Genomic DNA, 18039 nt, shown 5'->3' with positions numbered 1-18039 from the left:
GAAGAGAAACTCATGTGGGCGTTTCCATTTTCGTCCAATGACGGAGGAGATACGGTGATTGACGTGCGGTTAAACCTCTGAGCGGCGGCTTCGCACCACGTGTTTGAGTGACAGCACGGTGGACCAATAGAAACGCAGACACGTGTTCGGCCGGAGGCGGGATTTCCTGGAGACTCCAGCATTGCGGCCTCTGCTGAAGGACACCTGCCTCATTCTGCCTGGACAGTGAGTCAAAGGTAAGCCTTAAGACGTTTATCTAAACCACTTATTCTGTTGTGTTTGTTTTCAAGAACAGTGATTATGCGTGGACTTGTCTTTTAAACCACTCTTTTGCAATGTATCATCATGTTAATGCCTAATGCATTGACCTAGCTATCAAGCTAATGTAGCAAGTTACGGTTTGTTTTAAAATAATCTGCAAGCTAATGTGCTACATGCTTACTAACTTTACATCCTGCTGCTTTGTAAACCACATCTGCCTTTGAGGAAAGTCATTTTGCACTAGACGATTCCAAGAAGCATGTCCTCTTAGTCTGAACCAAACTATGTGGAAGAAGCTGTAAGAACATATTCATGTAGAGGTCATTTTATTACAGCATCAAACTCTCTTTCTGTTGAATAACAGATTATGTCGTAGTTAAGTATTCATCCCACGTTTAATTATTTATATCATGTTGAGCTTTAATACGTTAAAATGTAATGCAGTATGATGTAGACAGTTTAACCTCTACTGTTGATGGTATGATGATGTAGATTTCCATATCTCAGGACTAGCTGTGCACTATTTTTATTGATAGAAGACAGATCTCTTATACTATACATTAATCCTCTTTTGGGTGACAATTTTGTGTCGGTTATTAGATATGAATCTTGAATGCTATCAAGCCACATTCCTGGGTTTTTGCTGGTTTCAGAGTAAAATTTCAGTAGCAGGATAATCAGGATCAATGGAAGAGAAGAGGCTGTGTATTCACTGCAGCTAAAATCACTCTGTTATTAACAGGAGCTTATTGTAAAGTATCAAAGGCAGGTTCAAACTGAGTGGAGTCCAGAGAGTGGTGCTTTAGTAAAACGGTGCAGATGGAAATATGTTGTTAAAGGAACAGATCATAGATGGACATCTGTTGTGTGTGTATATAAAAAAAAATAAAGTTACCCTTCTCCAATTTGCAAATAATTATGTTTCTGCTGTCGGTGTCAGTCTGTACTGCAGCATCGTGGCCTCTACTCCGAGACCAATTTCTCACGTGGGAGATTAATAAAGTGAACCTTGAACTCTGTATTTGAGGCCATATATCAAAGCTCAAGAATAAATTTGCACATCAGTCATAACCTTTTTTTCTTTCTCAGGACCATTAATCTATCCATCATGGGAGGACACGATGCTGCTGGAACTCAGCACCAGTACACTGGAATTGCCAAGTACTTCAACTCATACACAATTACAGGAAGGAGAAATGTGAGTTGTATTCATTTTTTTTTTTGTGTGCAGTGTCTTAAAATGATGTTTGCAAAATTCTTAAATGCATTTTTATTTTGCAGTGTGTGTTGGCAACATATGCCACTATTGCAACCCTCTTCCTTTTCTTCAAATTGAAGCCAAAGAAACAGGCAGCTGTCACAGACAAGTAGTTATGTAAGTACATTTTGTCTTTACATGCCGTTTTCTACGATGCAATCTATTCCACCGTCCAGTTAACTCAAACCACTTGTTTTGTCTCCTGACAGGTTTCCATTTTGACTAAATGTTGTAACAGCTGGGAGTGGAGGGAGCAGCTGGATATGCTTGTATTGAAATATCACCTATTTCCCCATGTTGACAATAAAGAATCTTTACACCCAGTATTTAGAAAACACCTTCGTTTATTTACAGTGTATACCATTATGAAAAACTATGTTACAGAAATGTCAGCCATGTACAGAATAAAACTATATTCATGGCAGTGATTCATAAAAATGGTCCTCAGTGCACAGGGGCACTTCCTCCTGCCAGAACTGTAATAGACGTGATCTATCAGACGTGACGACCGGCTAAGCCGAGTTTGTTTTTGTCCTCGTGCAGCTTGATGTTAGACTGATAAGCTAGTTTACATTTTGAGCTCAGGAGTTATGATCATGTCATTTCAATTTGTCAATTTTCTCTCAGTGCAGTAGTGTCTATGGATTATAGGCTCCTGCAGCCAGAAGCAGGTTCCTCCGTGTAAAGTGAAGGTGTATGACTGGCGTAGATTTCGTCATGTAGGTGCCTAACAGAAGTTCCTGAGAGTTGTCTTGTAGATGGACATGTCCGGTAGCTGCTGTGAAGTCATCAGTCTCTAAATCATCAAATGCTTTCACTACATCCCACAGACGAACCGTGTTGTCCATAGAACCTAGAAAACACAAACAACTATGTCACACAAACTTTACTTGCTGCTACTGTTTGAATTTAGCAACTGATATCAAAAAAGCATGAAGATGGAAAATGAACACCCACCGGAGGCGAGGATCTCTCCGTCCCTGCTGAACCTGAGGGAGTAGACCGTGTCCGTGTGGCCCTTGAGCTCTCCGACCATCAGCCCGTGACCGATGTCCCACAGCAGCACTCTGCCGTCAGTCGCTCCCGAGGCCAGGAACTTCCCGTTGGGAGAGAAAGCTACTGTGTGGATGGGACCCTGCAGGATACAGTTAAGACTTCAATAGTGGTCTCTGCAGTGTTCAATTTAATTAGCTGGATGAAGTATCCTTGACTTTAAATACTTCCTAAAAGTTATCTTAACCAACAGTTCTTACAGGTTAGAAGATGGCACCTTTGACAAACACATCCATGTTCATTCAATATACTGATTATTATACATAGGTCAGTTCTCTTTCATTTGGAATACAAGTAAAAGTTATTAGCAGTCAGAAAGTGTGAAAACAATTCAAATGAATCAGTATCTTGAGTGTTTTTCTTCAGACCACACAAGATATTTTTGCTGCAAGTGTCAAGGTTCTTCCATTTGCACTATTAGGATAGTGTGAACTTTTAAATATGTTTTTATTTTTTAGATCAAACCAATGGGCATCCATATTTGTGATGGAACTGTATCTCAACTATGACCTGAACCATCAACCATCTGTTCAATACAATCTAAGGAGAATAAATAAAAAATGACATCCAAATGTGGGTAGTGTTACACCAATCAAAACTGCTCGGTGTCAGGTTCTTACTGTCAAGAAAACTGGATTTAATACTAATTTTAGCCACTTTAATAATTCAAAACCATGACCAACATTTTATCATGTAAATGTTGCCATGTCTTTAATGGTATTAAAATGAACACCTAAGGGAAAAGGTGAAACTGACTTTTCTTAACTGGGAGGACAAAACAGAGGGCTGCTCTTAGACTCTGACCTTATGACCAGTGAAAATGCGGACACAGTTTCCAGTAAGAACATCCCAGATGCGAATCGTGCGGTCAGATGACCCTGTAGCCACATAGTTGGCATTGGGATGAAAACAAGTGCTAGTGACGTCAGCCAGGTGACCAGCAAATATACGTAGAGGCTGGTAGTGATCTGTCGCCCAAAGTCTGTTGGAAAAAACAAGAAAGACACAAAAAGAACTATGAATTTACTTAATTTTTTAAACAAAACATAACTATGAAATTGCTAATTCAGACATTATTTGAATTGGTTCAGCCGTTTCTTACCGTGCAACCCGATCATGCCCCCCAGAGATAAAATAGTATCCGTAAGGAGAAAACTGTGTGTCCCACACTGGGTAGTTGTGGCCTTTATAGCCCACCAGACAAGTGAATGTTTGAAGACTCCACAACCTAACGGTGCCATCTTCAGAACTTGACAACAGGTAGTTTCTGAAACCAAAAATCAATCAACATTATTCCATTAAATAAGAAGCTGAACAAATGAGTCTCTTCACTTCCCTCTTGTTCCAAATCTACCTGTCTGGGCTGAAGCTGATGCCATACACCGGGCCACTGTGTCCACAGAGTATCTTTGACTCACTGGCCGTCTTTTCATCCATAATCCTCTCCAGCACATCATCTGACTCTTTGTCAATCAGATTCAAGTCTTCACAGAAAAATGGGAGAAAGAGGAAATCAAAAGGAAAGCAATTACCAATTTTCCTATCAATAACTGACAATATTATGACTCAGTGTCATAGGGCATACCTGCTGCAGACTTGATCTTCCTGAGCTTTTTTGGTGTGACACTCCACACCCGTACTGTGGAGTCAGCAAAGCCTCCTGCGATCAGGCTGGAGTCATCAGTGAAGTCCACTGCAGTCAGACCCTGCACAGGTGAAATGATGCCCGTTGTACATTACATTGCTAACAACTGTTAAATATCTATCTACAGCTAAGATGTGTAAAGGTAAACAAGGGGGAAGTTATTAAGGTCCTTTACCTGGTATGCATTGAGAAAAGAGTAGAAGCAGATTGAAGGAAGATTATCTGGTGCCAGACGGATTTTCTTAGTAGCTTCCTTCATGGACATGATCTTGTCCAGCTTGTCTGAGTCTTTTAGTTCTGGTAGAGGTATTCTATACAGAAATAAAACCATTTTTTAATCATAAACCAAAGAGATTCTGCCTGGGAGGGCTGTAGTAATCCAATTGCTACACATTGGTTTGATAAAAATTAAGGTTATCAGCAGAAATGCAAGAAAATGCAAATTACAAAATCATTTGACATATAGTATATTATGAGACTGCGCTCCATAAACACCAGCACAAAAGGAGCTGATACTACACAGCACATTGTTAGATGGAAAAATGCCAACCTATTCTGTGAGGGAGCATTTGGATCCTGTTTCTTGCTTTTGGAGCCGACGCTGTCCTTCTTGGGCTTTTTCTTCTTTGGCTTACCCTCCTCATTCTCTGCCTCCTCATCCTCGTCATCAAGAGGCAGCTCGATCTCCGGCTCTTTCAGCAGCCCATAGTAAACCTACCACGGTTGGAACAAACATGAAATTAGGAAAAGTTATTTCTTCAGCACAGCTGTCATACGATTGTAATGAACAATGGAGAACAAACACGTGATTATAACTCCAGTGTATTCATCCAACCTTGGCCTTATTGGCCTCTCGCTTTGCCTCTCCCGCCAAACTGCCCGACATGGCATCAATCTGGCTCTTGCTGCGTGGCATGCCATCAAAGATGTCAATGTAGAGATGCTCCTGGATAATATTCCAAATCTGGTTGTTCTGACGCTCCTGCAGGTGCCTCTTAAAAAGCTGGTAGGAGTCACGGGAGATGCGGAGGACAAACTTGCTGGTACGGAAGTCCAGCAGGGTCTCATTGCCTTTCATGTGCTCTTTCTTCGTCAGGCTGGACAAAACACGCAAATCATCCGCGTAGTAACACTCCTGGTCACCACTGAACCTAGGATGGAGAGAAGTGGATACGTTGGGTGTAAGGACATATGCAGGGTGAAGACTGTGTTGTATATTAGGAAAATTATCACATGAATGAGCCTCACTTTCCAAAGAAGACCTTGGCCTCAGTCTCGTGGTTGTTGTACACCAGTTCCAGGTACATGTGGACAAACAGTGGGTAGAAAACCTGAGACAGCTCTGCTCGGTGGCAGTCCAAAACGGATTCAATGAACTTCTTGAGATCTCTGTAGTAAACCCCGTACAGAGCTGGATCCCCCTGCTGGCTGTAGGCAGACAGCACCACGCTGACATCTGGCTGATCCTCCCCAGCTGAGGCTGAAACAGTTGTAGTGAGAAGTTGTCCTTCCGTCAGCATTGCCCTTTTGCAACAAGTTTTCAAATACCGTAACTTTTGGGATCATGGCATTCACGTAGAAAAACAACCATTTTCTCACACCATTTGCACTTTTACTCTTTCATTTTCAGTGGAAACATACAAAAAAAGTCATGAAATTAAGTCTATGTTGTTCTGTAAATCGCATCAACTCACCCAAAAAACACAATGAACTGCTATCACGGTAGGAACTCTTCCATTTCTTCTAGTTTATAGTAATACATTGGTTGTAGGGCTGGGCGATATGGACCAAAAGTCAAATCTCGATATTTTCTAGCTGAATGGCGATACTCGATATATATCGATATTTTTTCTGTGCCTTAATTGGGGTTTCCCCCAAAGCATTATAGCATAGCATCTCTGTTAGCTTCATTTTTTTCTGAGGCAAACCCTTAAAAAAAACAATCAGTTTTAATACAAAGCCTCGTGCCAAATGTCACACAGGTACATTTAATAGCAGAGGTCTGCACAATATCAAAATGTATAAAACAAATGAAATAAAAATAAACTGCCTGCATATATAGAATAAAAATGCTTCTTGAATAAAATAAAAAAAATATCCCTTTCCTGCATAACAATTAAATTAAAATACACTGCAATTAATACAATGTAGACAGTAACAGGCAGACTTTTCCACTGAGGTTGACAGTTGACAAAACATTTTTGCAAATCTCATTCAAGTCAATTTGTCACAAAATAAGCTATATCAAAATCATATATATATATATATATATATTTTTTTTTAATCGAAATAAACGATATTGTCTCGTACCATATCGCGTTTGAAAATATATCGATATATATTAAAATCTCGATATATAACGCCCAGCCCTAATTGGTTGTATCTTTAGCTAAAATCGTTAGTTTGCTGCAAACATGAAACTATTGAGTAATATTACACAGTCACGAGAAGTTGGGTGTCTGCTTCATTTGATCAAATACAAAAGAGCTCAGTTAAACCTGAATTATGGTTCTGCGTTAAAACGACGCAGACTACGCCGTAGGGTACGCGGCGACGCGTACCCTACGCCGTAGAATCTGCGTCGGTGTAACGCGGAACCATAAATGAGCCTTAACGGCGGACCTTTGACTGGTGCCTGCGCCCCGGCGGACGCTGAGACGGTGACCCGGCTGAGCAGGGTGGTCGCATCCACGCCATCCGTGTCCCCCGCAGCACCCCCGGACCCGCTGGAGTCGGTCCCCTTCGGGTCGAGCGCATCCTCCGGCAATCCCGCCTCACGGCGCAGTATCTCCACGGACTCCGCAAGGTTGTTCTTTTTAAGAAATTGAAGGACTGCCAGCAGCGTCTGCTGGTCCTCCGGGACTCCTGCCGCAGGTTTGCTGCTCACGGTCGAGCTGCTGGAGCTGGGGGGCGCAGAAAGCGGCCTGGCGTCATTTGCAGCAGTCGCTGCGAAGCCGTCGCTTTGTGGTTCAGTTTTTATGTCTATTTCATCTTTGGCGTCGACCATACCGCCTTGCACGGCCGCCATTTTTGAAATGAAATGCGCATGTGCGAGATTAAAAACCGGATAGTACCAACTTCACGGGATTGGATCATCTGATTGGTTGTTACTTTTGAACGTACACGGACGTAGAATAAGCCCCGCCCCTTACGTAAAAAAGAAACGGCTCTGGTATTTATTTATTTTTATTATTTTATTTAACATTTGCAAAAAGTACAATGATTACATATCTTCATATATCTTCACATTATGCAATGTCAAGTTGAACTATAACATATAAAGAGTATAAATCAAATAAAATACAAAACAAAAAGCACAACACATTATAACCAGCCAGGGTGGATGAAATTATAACAAAAAGCCAAAACATTTACATACATTTATGGTTTTGATTGCTTTTGAATTTGTAGAAAACTTAATAGAGTCCAGATACTGATTGAATTCACAATTAAAAGTAAAAAAAAGAGGTTTTTTGTGTAAGAATTTGGATTTGTGGATGTGGAATTTTGCAAGGATAATCAACAAATTAATAATAAATGTTTATTTTGGGTTTGTTCTAATCGGTCACAACCAACAACATGGTCAAAAACACCAAACAACACATCCTTCCAAAATAATTTGAAATCAATTTCAATGCTTTCAGACACAAAATTACACATTTCACTCCAAAAAGTTTGAACAATGGGGCACAGCCAGAATAAGTGAGTCATTGTTTCCGAATTTGCAGAACAAAAAGTACATTTTGAATCGATATTTCTTTTGAATCTTTTTACAATGTGATCATTTGTAGGATAGAATTTATGAATTAACTTAAATGAAATTTCTTTAACTTTGTTTGTCACCAGGTATTAGTTGGGTGAGAGCCAGACCTTCTTCCAGTTAATTATTTTCTACATATTTATTCCAATATGGGATCACGTATGGAACTACAGAGATATCCCTTTTAAATAAAGTTCTAATTGTTTTATTATTCTAATTATGGTTGCAGGATAGGCAAATTTTGCCAACTGTCGTATCAATCAAAAGCCCCTTTCATACAGAGATTCCGCAATATTGGTGTAAAGAAGTCCTGCCAATACGCCGCCTTTGTTGGTTCACACAGAACCATACAACGCCGGCATAACGCCGCTCCCGTCTGTAAATTCACACAGCATGCCGGCGTTCCGCAATCAGAGGCGTGACGACAGCGTCAGTCCGACCGTCATGTCAGCGGCATGCCGGCTGTGTCATTCACACAGACCCCGTTTCGTCTCTGTGACGGCTCTGTGACTACCTCCGCTGCCGGGTTATTGGTGGGGCCACTTGGCCCCCCCATTCCGCCTCCGTGACTTTCACACAGAACAGCGAGGCGGCTTAAAGGCGCAACGTTCCCGCCTCGAACTGGCTGTGTGAAAGGGGCTAAAGGTAGCAAGGCTAATTGTCGGGTTTCCATTGTAATTTGGAAATGGCTCTGATATATGGCATGGCAATGACACGGACACGTCAAAATGAATACCCATCTGTACCAATGTATCCATTACACTCACTTGACAATGTACACATTTATAACTTTAGATACAGTTCTTTATCCACTGCATTTCTAGTTGGATGCTAGCTACATTTTGTGGCCTTGTCCAAACAAGTCCAAACTTGGCAAATTTGAAAAGGAAAAAACTTCTGTTGTTTATGTGTGTCCAAATTGCAGGCATACACATTTGACATCTACACATGTCAAAAATTAGGTTAGATAAATTAGATTTCTTGTTCTTGGCAGTCTACAAATCCATTTGATGCCATCATCCATTTTCTATACCCACTTTATTCTTTGCAGGGTCACAGGGGTCTGCTGGAGCCTATCCCAGCTCATCACAGGCGAGAGGCAGGGGTTCACCTGGATAGGTTGCCAGTCTATCACAGGGCCACATATATGAATTGAATTGTTGAAGCTCCCCAGCAACAGTTCTTTGGGCGTAAAGTCATTATGATGAACACTGACATGTTCTGACCATTCAGAGTTGGACATTGTTAGGACGTCTGCAGCCTGAGGAGCACCCGCCACAGCTGGAGCTTCTATTGTTGACTCATCTACACTGCCCCAATCCTTGCATTACAATCCTGCCTCTGTTTAGCTGCACGAAACAATCCGTCACAAAAAGTGGATAGGAGGACATATTTCCATATTCAGAATATGATGATTCCACTGATTTTGGAGTTGTTGCAGGTCTTTTTTGACCCTTGGCAGATATACAATTGTTGTGTCAAATACACCAGCACTCCCAAGAAGAATACATAGTGTTTGCGACACATCTACATATCTCACCAAAGTATTTCAGTTTTTTTTTGTTTTGTGTGTTCCTACCTCTCAAAGTACTCCCTCTGTCTGTCCTACAGGTAACCTCACCAAACAAACAGACATTATTATTTTCTCGCTCTTTGTCGCAGAACACTGTGTTGCTCAACAGCCTGAACAAAGCATTCAGAAAAGCTTTGAGAAAAACAACACAGTTGCTGTATCCATCCATGGCATCTGCTGCAAGTCTGAAATGAGAGAAACACATGAAGACACACAACAGGCACACAAGCACACAAAGAGAGAAAAAAACAAATAGAAACGGGAACAGGTAGAGACACAAACAGAAACCGTTCCAGGTCTTTAAAACTAAATCAGAACTAGGCTACTGCGATTATCTGTCCCCAAAACTGCGGGGTGAGCATGTAGGTGAGTGAGCAGGTGTGTATGTCTGTGTAAATGTGTGTGTGCAAAGTGAAAACAAGGCTTTACCTGAACTGCTAGAGTGGAGGAGAGAGGGCCCAACCACGCTACCTGAGAGACCAGAAGCCGACAAGGAAGAAACCCGAATCCAGGGCACCAGCCGCCCCACGGAGGACCAGAAGAGGGACAGGAGGAATATTGGTTCTTTTTTGAAAATGTAGATTTAATATAAGTGGAATCATACAGACACTGGAAATGATAATCAGCCAACAGTCAAACTTGTACCGGGTTTTTTGAAAGTATTCCCTCCACCGCCCCTTATCTACAATTTGTTCATGACCTATTTATTCATTTATTTTATTTTCCTTAAAATTGTGCACGATAGTACAATGACAAACATAAAGTAGCACTTTTTTTTTCTAAAAAAAAAAAAAGCTAAAATTTGATGAAAATGCCTTGAAACAGTTTTTTTTTTTTTTTACAAAGACCTGTTATCTCTTGTTATTGTGAGAGTCAAGTCCTTGAGGGGCACTGACCTGGGTGTCTTAGATGAACACACCCAAATCAATAGAAATGTGTCACTAACAGGCGTGGATGATAAGCTCATGGTGACATAGTCATGTGACTCAGCTGTGTCTGAACAGAGGAATCTAAAACAGGCAGAGCAGTGTTTCTCCAGATCCTGGATTAAGGAACATGGAAATATGAGGGGTAAAAAACAGCACAATCCATTTCAGAACAACTGAATATCAAAACGCTGACAAAAGTAAGGCGGGGGATTATTCACTTTAGATCAGCGCCACTTTTTACTCATCCTCAAAGCACACTTTCAACATAAATATGCTTAAATATGATAAAATTAACAAACTTGTTCATCTTAATGTGAGCAGTTTACTACCCAAAATGGACATGGTCAAAAATTTAGGTTAGATCAACAGATGCACACATCGTGAAAATCTCTGGAACGTGGTTGGCTAAATCTATTACAGATGAGCACATTAATATTAATGGATACAATATCTATCGTATTGACAGGCCCGAAAAAGGTGGTGATGTAGCCATCTATCTTATCTTTCATCATTAAAGCATCTTCTGTCCAAATTAAATTACAATAAGCTTTTAAGGGCATGAGACCGTAGTTGGGATTGGTTAAATGCAGCTTCTGATGAATTTAAATCCACCAATAAACCAACTAGGCCAAATATTAAAGGTCCTGAAAAGTCCACTTTGATCGACTTCATTCTAGCAAATGCTTCTTAAATTTTCATTTTGGGGTATTTTCTGTAATTATTTGAGGGACCACTGTGTAGTTGCAGCTTGCAGAGACACAAAAAATCCCAAATGTAAATTATTTAAAGAGGAATTTAAAGAAATCTAATGAACAAGCTTATCACCATGATTTGTCTTTGGTCAAACAGGAACATATAGGTCTGTTGTCAGATTTTGAGCTAGCTTGGGCCTTCATTAAGGAAAAATTTGAGAAAATTGTAAATAAGCATGCTCCTATAAGGAAATTCAGGGTGAAAGGGCTAGAAAACCCCTGGTTCTCTCCAGAACTGTCTGTCATTCATCAGCGTAATGTGGCATGGGCCAAAGCCAGAAAAAGTGATTCTGCCAGTGATTGGTTTATTTTTAGACAACTAAAAAATGAATGCACTTCTCCTATTAAAAAGGCTAAATCAGAATATTACTCATCCGTCACGACTGAGAACCTTAATAATCTTTAGCCGTAAACAAAAGCCTCCAGGTTCTTCCTACTTTTGTTTTAAAAGACTCAGTTCCCGTTTATGATAGAACTGAGGTGTTAAATTGCTTTAATAAGCATTTTGTGTCACATGGTTCTTCATTTGACTCTACAGGAAATGCCCGTGTGCCTCACTGTACAAACTCTCAAATGTTTTCTAGAGAACCTTTTACATTTGTAGATTTTACTGTGCAGATAGTTCATAAGACTCTCAGAACTCTGAGTCCCCGAAAACCTCCTGGGCCAGATTTGATAGAGCCTTACTCTTTCAACATGACTGCTGATTTTATTGCACAACCTCTTATAATATTCTTTAATCTATCGATTGAAAACAAAAAAAATCCTTCAGTTTGGAAGTCAGCTTTTGTTGTCCCTCTCTTAAAATAAGGTGATTCAGTAGTTTTAACTAACTACAGGCCAATATCAAATTTCTGCGTTTTGTCAAATATTCTTGAATCTCTTGTGTGTGATCAACTTAAAAAGTTTCTATACTCAAACAAGCTTCTTTCAAAACTGCAATAAGGCTTTAGGGAAAAGCACACACCATCACTGCTGCTACAAAGGGGATTAAGCATATACCGGTACTTGTTCTTGATAAAAAGCAGTATGGTGCCGCACTTTTTATTGATCCGTCAAAAGCGTCTGACAAGGAAGACCACACAGTTTTAAAGCGTGGGCTTATCAGTTTTGGTCTGCCAGATAGAGTAGTTTCCTGGTTCACAAATTACTTGATCGGACTTGATCGGACCCAATGTATTAAATGATGGTTTGTGTTTTAAATCTTTGAGTATCCACAAGGGGGCGCCTCAGGGTCCTATATTAGGACTTCTCCTATTCATTATGTACATTAATGATTTGGACAAAATGAGTCCGATGCTAGTATATATTTTTATGTCGATGACACAATCCTTTAGTGCTTTGGCTCATCCCCTGCTAATGCTGTGGAATTTCTGCCGAAAGCTTTCGATGTGGTACAGCACACACTTCTGCAGCTTAAATTAGTCCTTAATGCTGATAAATTTAAACTAATGTTGTTTTCAAACTCCAGGAAGGGTCTGCAAATTATCCCCAGTGTCCACTCTTGAGGGAAATGAAATTGGAGTGGTTCATTTGTACAAATATCTTAGTATCTTCTTTCATGACGCTCTCACTTTCAAACCCATATTGAGAAACTTTTGAAGAAACTCAAACTGAAACTCGTCTTTTTCTTCGGAAATTAATTTTGTTTCTCTTTTGATAAAAAATGCTGTGTCACTGTGACTTTTTTATCCATTTTATATTATAAAGATCTGTTGTATATGAACACTTCAGCTCAATGCCTGAGAAAGATTGACTCTGTGTATCATGTTTCTCTGAGGTTTATTACAAACTGTAGGGCCTTGATCCATCATTGTGAACTGTACACTTGAGGGGGCCGGCCTTCGCTGTCCACCAGGAGCTTGGCCTGGACTACTGCGCTCTTACATTTGTAACTTGATCACATGGAGAATTGTTGATTCTTGCGGTTTGCGTTCAAGCAATTATCTGTTGCTCACTGTTCCATTTGCCTGCACTGAGCTGGAAAGGAGGGCTTTTGTCTTTTCTGCCCCTTCTGCATGGAACCTGTTGCAAAAGGACAGGAAACTAATGGAACTTATCTCTTTGAATGACTTTAAATCCAGACTGAGACCATGTGAGACAGCCTCCTTAACCTGTAACTGTTTTATCTAATTTGTCATTTTAATTGTCTTGAAACTTTAATTTGTTGCTGCCTCTTGGCCAGGACTCACTTGAAAAAAACTGCTTTTAATCTCAACAGGACATTCCTGGTTAAATAAAGGTAAACAGACAAATTGTAGATGGTCCCTAAATAAACGTCATGCAGCCAGTTGCTCAGCGAATTTCCCCACTGAGGGATGAATAAAGGACTATTTAATCTAATCTAAATTAATCTAATCTAATCTAATCTAATCTAATCTAATGTAATTGACATCAACGTCTTTTGTGCAGTTTTGGTCTCATTGTGATGACAATTGGCTTGTAGCTTATTGTATGTGTCTCAGTGGTTGGACAGAGGCAACCTTAATGCTTTTACGTCTCTTTACACATGATCATTAATAAATTCATCTCATGAGATATGACGTTATGCCACCAACCAGTAAATAAGCACATAAACTCACCGCATATGTCAGTCATGGTCAAATAATAAAAAAAAAAATCTAATTCCAGGAATTACTAAATGTGACATAATTTCAAAAGTCAGTGGGCATGTGTGTTTTAGTGGTGGATAAATGCAATTACCACAAATTTTAACCATGTTAAATGCTACTTTCTTCAAAGGTCAATAGTGTGGGTTGTAATGGTCAAAATTTAATCATGGGAAATTTCAACATGTTGAATCCAACATCCCACAAGTCCTATAAGGTTTTTTTTGTTTGTAATGGTGTGAAAAAAAGGCCATTACAAAACTATAAAACATATTAAATGCTGGATCCTCTAAAAGCCACTATGGGCATTGGTTTGCTTTGAAAGTGGAAAAATGCAGGAAATGACTGCACCATCCCTCCAAAGTCAGTGGTGTATAAGTGTATAAGTGTGGCTGGGTTGGTTTTTGTTGTAGTGGTTAACATTAAATTGCAGGAATTTTCAACATATTAAATGCAACATCTTTTTAACGATGCTGTTGGGGGGAATAAAATGTAATGGCAAAACTTCACAAAGATTGATGATGGATTTTTGGAATTATGGGAAAATGCAATTGCAATAAATGCAACAGTCAATGGGGTGTCTATGGGGGCATTTTCATGGTGAGAGAATGCAGTTGCAGGAAATTGCAACATCCAAAAGTCAATGGTGTAATTTCATGGTCCAAAATGTAACTGGGAAATTTCCACATTGTAAATGCAACCCCCTTCAAGTAAAGGAGGGTGTATATGGGTTTTTGTAATGGTGGAAAAGTTGGTGCAGTTGTCAACATGTTAAATGGAATATCCTCCATAAGACAGCGGTGTCTGTCGGCTTTAGTGGCTGAAAAAAAATGTTTATGGCAATTTCAACATGTTGAATGCAACATTTCAAGTCAATGGGGGTGTATTTTGGATTTTTGTAATGGTGGAAAAATGCTGTTGCAGGAAGTCATGTTCAAGTCAGTGGGAAATGTGGGCTTTCATGGAGAAAAACATAATTGCAAGAAACTTCAACAGGTTACATACAGCATTCTTCAAAAATCATTGGGGGCGTGTGTTTTCTTTTAATAGTGGATAAATGCAATGTGTGTGTGTGTGTGTTTTGTTGTTGTTTTTTTTTTTTATCAAAGTCCGCTACATCGCTAGTGTCGCTCATCACTGCCTTGTTACAGATTCACTTGCTGTAGGTTCAGGTTGGCAAAGCTGACCTGAAACACTAAACTCTCCACCGGGCTGGAGCGGCCTTCCCATCCAGCATGCGGCTCCTGTACTTTCATACAACTCCGGCCAAAAATCTGGAGTTACCGCACAGGTCACTTACCTTCACTTAGTTCACTTAGGGCCTGATTTACTAAGATCCTAAATAAAGAGTACTAAATTGCGTGTTCACTGAAAAAGTTTGCGTGTGCTGTTGTTGTGTGTTTTGCGGGTGATCAACTAAGAATGCTTGCGCAATTGATAACAGGTGCAAACCGCAGTATTTAAATGAGGTGTTGCGTGTCTTACGGTTTGCGCCATGGAGAGTCTGGATGGAAAGCAGGATAGTCACAAGCGCAAAATGAAATTTGACGAGTTGGAGTTAGAGATATTAGTGGAAGAGGCAAATAAACACATTCATGAACTACAGCAAAGAAATTTAAACATTACCAAAAGAAACGCAATATCGGAGAAAATCTGCGATAGAATAAATGCAGTTGGTAAGACAAAAAGAACGGCAGATGAGGTTAAAAGAAGGTGGCAAGATATAAGGCGAAGAACTAAAGAAAAAGTGGCCTTTAATAAAACTTGTGCAACCATTTTTAAAATAGCATGCAGCAGAATAAAGACTCTGCGTATTCTTTGATTTTGGCGATGTCGCCTCCTTGCCACAATAACAGCAGCCATCGGTGCGTAATGCTGGGCAGATTAGCACCTTCCTTTCGAACGTATTAAATACAGACGCAATCACAATCCCCGCAATAACTTTCAGGCTTGGTAAATCTCATTACGTGTGGTAAATGAACCTATTTGCATTTTCCCCTCCCAGTATTTAGCGCTTTCTGGCGGGTACGCCCCATATTGATTATTCATCAGGGCAAAAGTACTAAATGAACAGCGTGTGCTATTTTGCTCATTTGAGAGGCGCAGTCCTCTTTGCACGCTGTTAGTAGATCAGCTTGCACATTGGTTTGCGGGTGCTGTCAAGTTTGCACACGTTTTTACACACGCAAACCTTTAGTAAATCAGGCCCTTAGTGTGAACTGGGTTCACACTGCCAACTTTAATCTCCCCTGTGTGCTGTATCTTTCCTGAGCAATAGCTCACTTTGCTCTGTTTGGATAATTGGAAATTACTTCTGATGGGAAGTTTGACTGATGCTCGGTATGACGGCTTTGGCATCTGTGTAACTTGTTTACACAGTTCTTGATGTTTAGATATTGAACGTTAGTTTATGAAGGCAGGCTCGTGATGTGGATGTGGAGACGGTCCACTGTTGGGTTGGTGAATTGACCAAGATTTAGCAAACAGATTTCTTTTCCCAGATTTCCTTTCTAAATGGATGTGTTTTTTATTGCTTATCTTTGTGCTACATTTTTGTATGAAAAGTGCTTTATGGATAAAGTTTGGTTGATATCTAAAGAAGTAGGTATCTTGACAGAAACCTTTTTCCTGAACACACAATTTGTGTTTAAAGCTGAGAAACCCTTCCTACAATGCTGATGTTGTAAAAAAGTCACCTATTTTTCCAGGACTTTGAGATGCATCTCTTTCTGAAACGGGACCATATTGAAAGCCTCGTTGGTGAGTCACTTCAGAGTTGCTGATCTTCTTTTCAGAATAACTTTGAATTCCCTTCTACCTTAATAAAACACTGCAGAAGAAGCACCGACTGCCCATTATGTTACTGTTGTCTGTCACAACGGCAGAATGAGTGGGTGTGGGAGACGGACAACAGAGGAAGAAGCAAAATGGAGAAAAATAAATTAAATTCAGTGAAGTAACTGAAAACGCCATTAGATTGATGTGAAACAGCTTCGACCTGATCAGCTGGACCATCAATCAACCATCGACTCAGTCTTTTGTCCAGGGAATCATGCAGCAGTTCACAGACAATTACAATTCACAATTCACATTAATTACTTTCTTGAGATTGCATCGTTAACACACAGCACACCAAAATGAAATCAAATCCGAGTTATAAGTAAGACTAAACACTCCGCCGTCAGCCAAACTACGACAACAACTGGAAGGCTATAGTGGATAACAGCTCATGTTGGATTTATTTCTTTTCCTCACATTATTGTAGAAAGCCTTTAGTGTTGTATCTCCAATTGACCTTTTGTCCTGTTGAAAAATGAAAAATAAAATGAAAAATTCCATTTGTACGAAATTGAAAATAAAACTTTTCATAATATATCTGTCAAGAAACATGTAAAATATTGAAGTACTGAATATGTGTTGGGATCTCATGAGAATCAGTAAATTGAAGAAAACTAAATACTGAATTGAATTCTAGTCTTGGTGGGGAATCTACGGCTAAAGCAAGAGGATCATCAACATTTATGTAGTCTGGGCATTCCCTAAATGTTTATGATTCAACCAGTGTAGACATCCTCATCATCATCATCATCATCATCATCATCATCATCATCATCATCATCATCATCATCATCATCCTCAGAAAACTTTGCTCTCTGGCTCAAACAATGAAGGCAGCACTGAATTAACTTTAGAGAGGGACTTACAACAGGATTAAAACCTGCAACGTTGTCTTTACAACTCCCTTGATTACTTATTAATCAACAATCTGTTATCTTGGTAGATGGGCTTTCAAAAAGAAATCTGCATAAGTCTATTACATGGAAAAATATATACATTTCTCTAAAGAACCGTTTTGATTGTAAACATCAACTATGAAACTGTTTTCCATGAAGTTTAAGAAGTTCAGTTGATGATAATGATGATAAAAAAACAACATTCTGGATTCAATGAAATTCTTTATACAAATGCCGCTGATGTTATAAGTAACAAACACACTAATAAACATATCAATGTTTTAAAGAATAAAGTTCATTGTCTGGGCTACAGCTGACCCCCATGATTCTAAGTAGTACGCGGGTGTATATAATGGGTGGATAATCGAAAAAAAATGTAATTCCATTGTTTGTGTACAAAGATACACACTTCTGCACCACTGTTAACCTAGGGTCTACTACACCATTGTTACAAATAAACATACA

The 18039-nt window shown here is 39.7% G+C and overlaps 2 protein-coding genes across 2 annotated transcripts; one reads left to right on the top strand and one right to left on the bottom strand.

Moving 5' to 3' along the window:
- The first annotated feature begins 142 nt into the window (after positions 1-142).
- atp5md (ATP synthase membrane subunit k) lies at positions 143-1843 on the top strand. Its single transcript, XM_061722822.1, has 4 exons — positions 143-236; positions 1351-1459; positions 1543-1636; positions 1729-1843. The coding sequence occupies exons 2-3, from the start codon at positions 1370-1372 to the stop codon at positions 1630-1632; spliced, it is 180 nt and encodes a 59-aa protein (XP_061578806.1). The 5' UTR covers positions 143-236; positions 1351-1369; the 3' UTR covers positions 1633-1636; positions 1729-1843.
- A 16-nt stretch (positions 1844-1859) lies between these two features.
- On the bottom strand, positions 1860-7245 carry taf5 (TAF5 RNA polymerase II, TATA box binding protein (TBP)-associated factor). Its single transcript, XM_061722821.1, has 11 exons — positions 6840-7245; positions 5466-5697; positions 5053-5368; positions 4768-4931; positions 4393-4528; positions 4158-4278; positions 3927-4056; positions 3675-3839; positions 3377-3554; positions 2477-2654; positions 1860-2372 (listed from the first exon to the last, which is right to left on the bottom strand). The coding sequence occupies exons 1-11, from the start codon at positions 7243-7245 to the stop codon at positions 2158-2160; spliced, it is 2241 nt and encodes a 746-aa protein (XP_061578805.1). The 3' UTR covers positions 1860-2157.
- Positions 7246-18039: the final 10794 nt, after the last annotated feature.

This window comes from Cololabis saira, chromosome 1, assembly GCF_033807715.1.
Source record: "Cololabis saira isolate AMF1-May2022 chromosome 1, fColSai1.1, whole genome shotgun sequence".
Classification (NCBI taxonomy): domain Eukaryota; kingdom Metazoa; phylum Chordata; class Actinopteri; order Beloniformes; family Belonidae; genus Cololabis; species Cololabis saira.
Note: the sequence above shows the minus strand (reverse complement) of the source record. Positions and strands in the feature narration are given on the sequence as shown.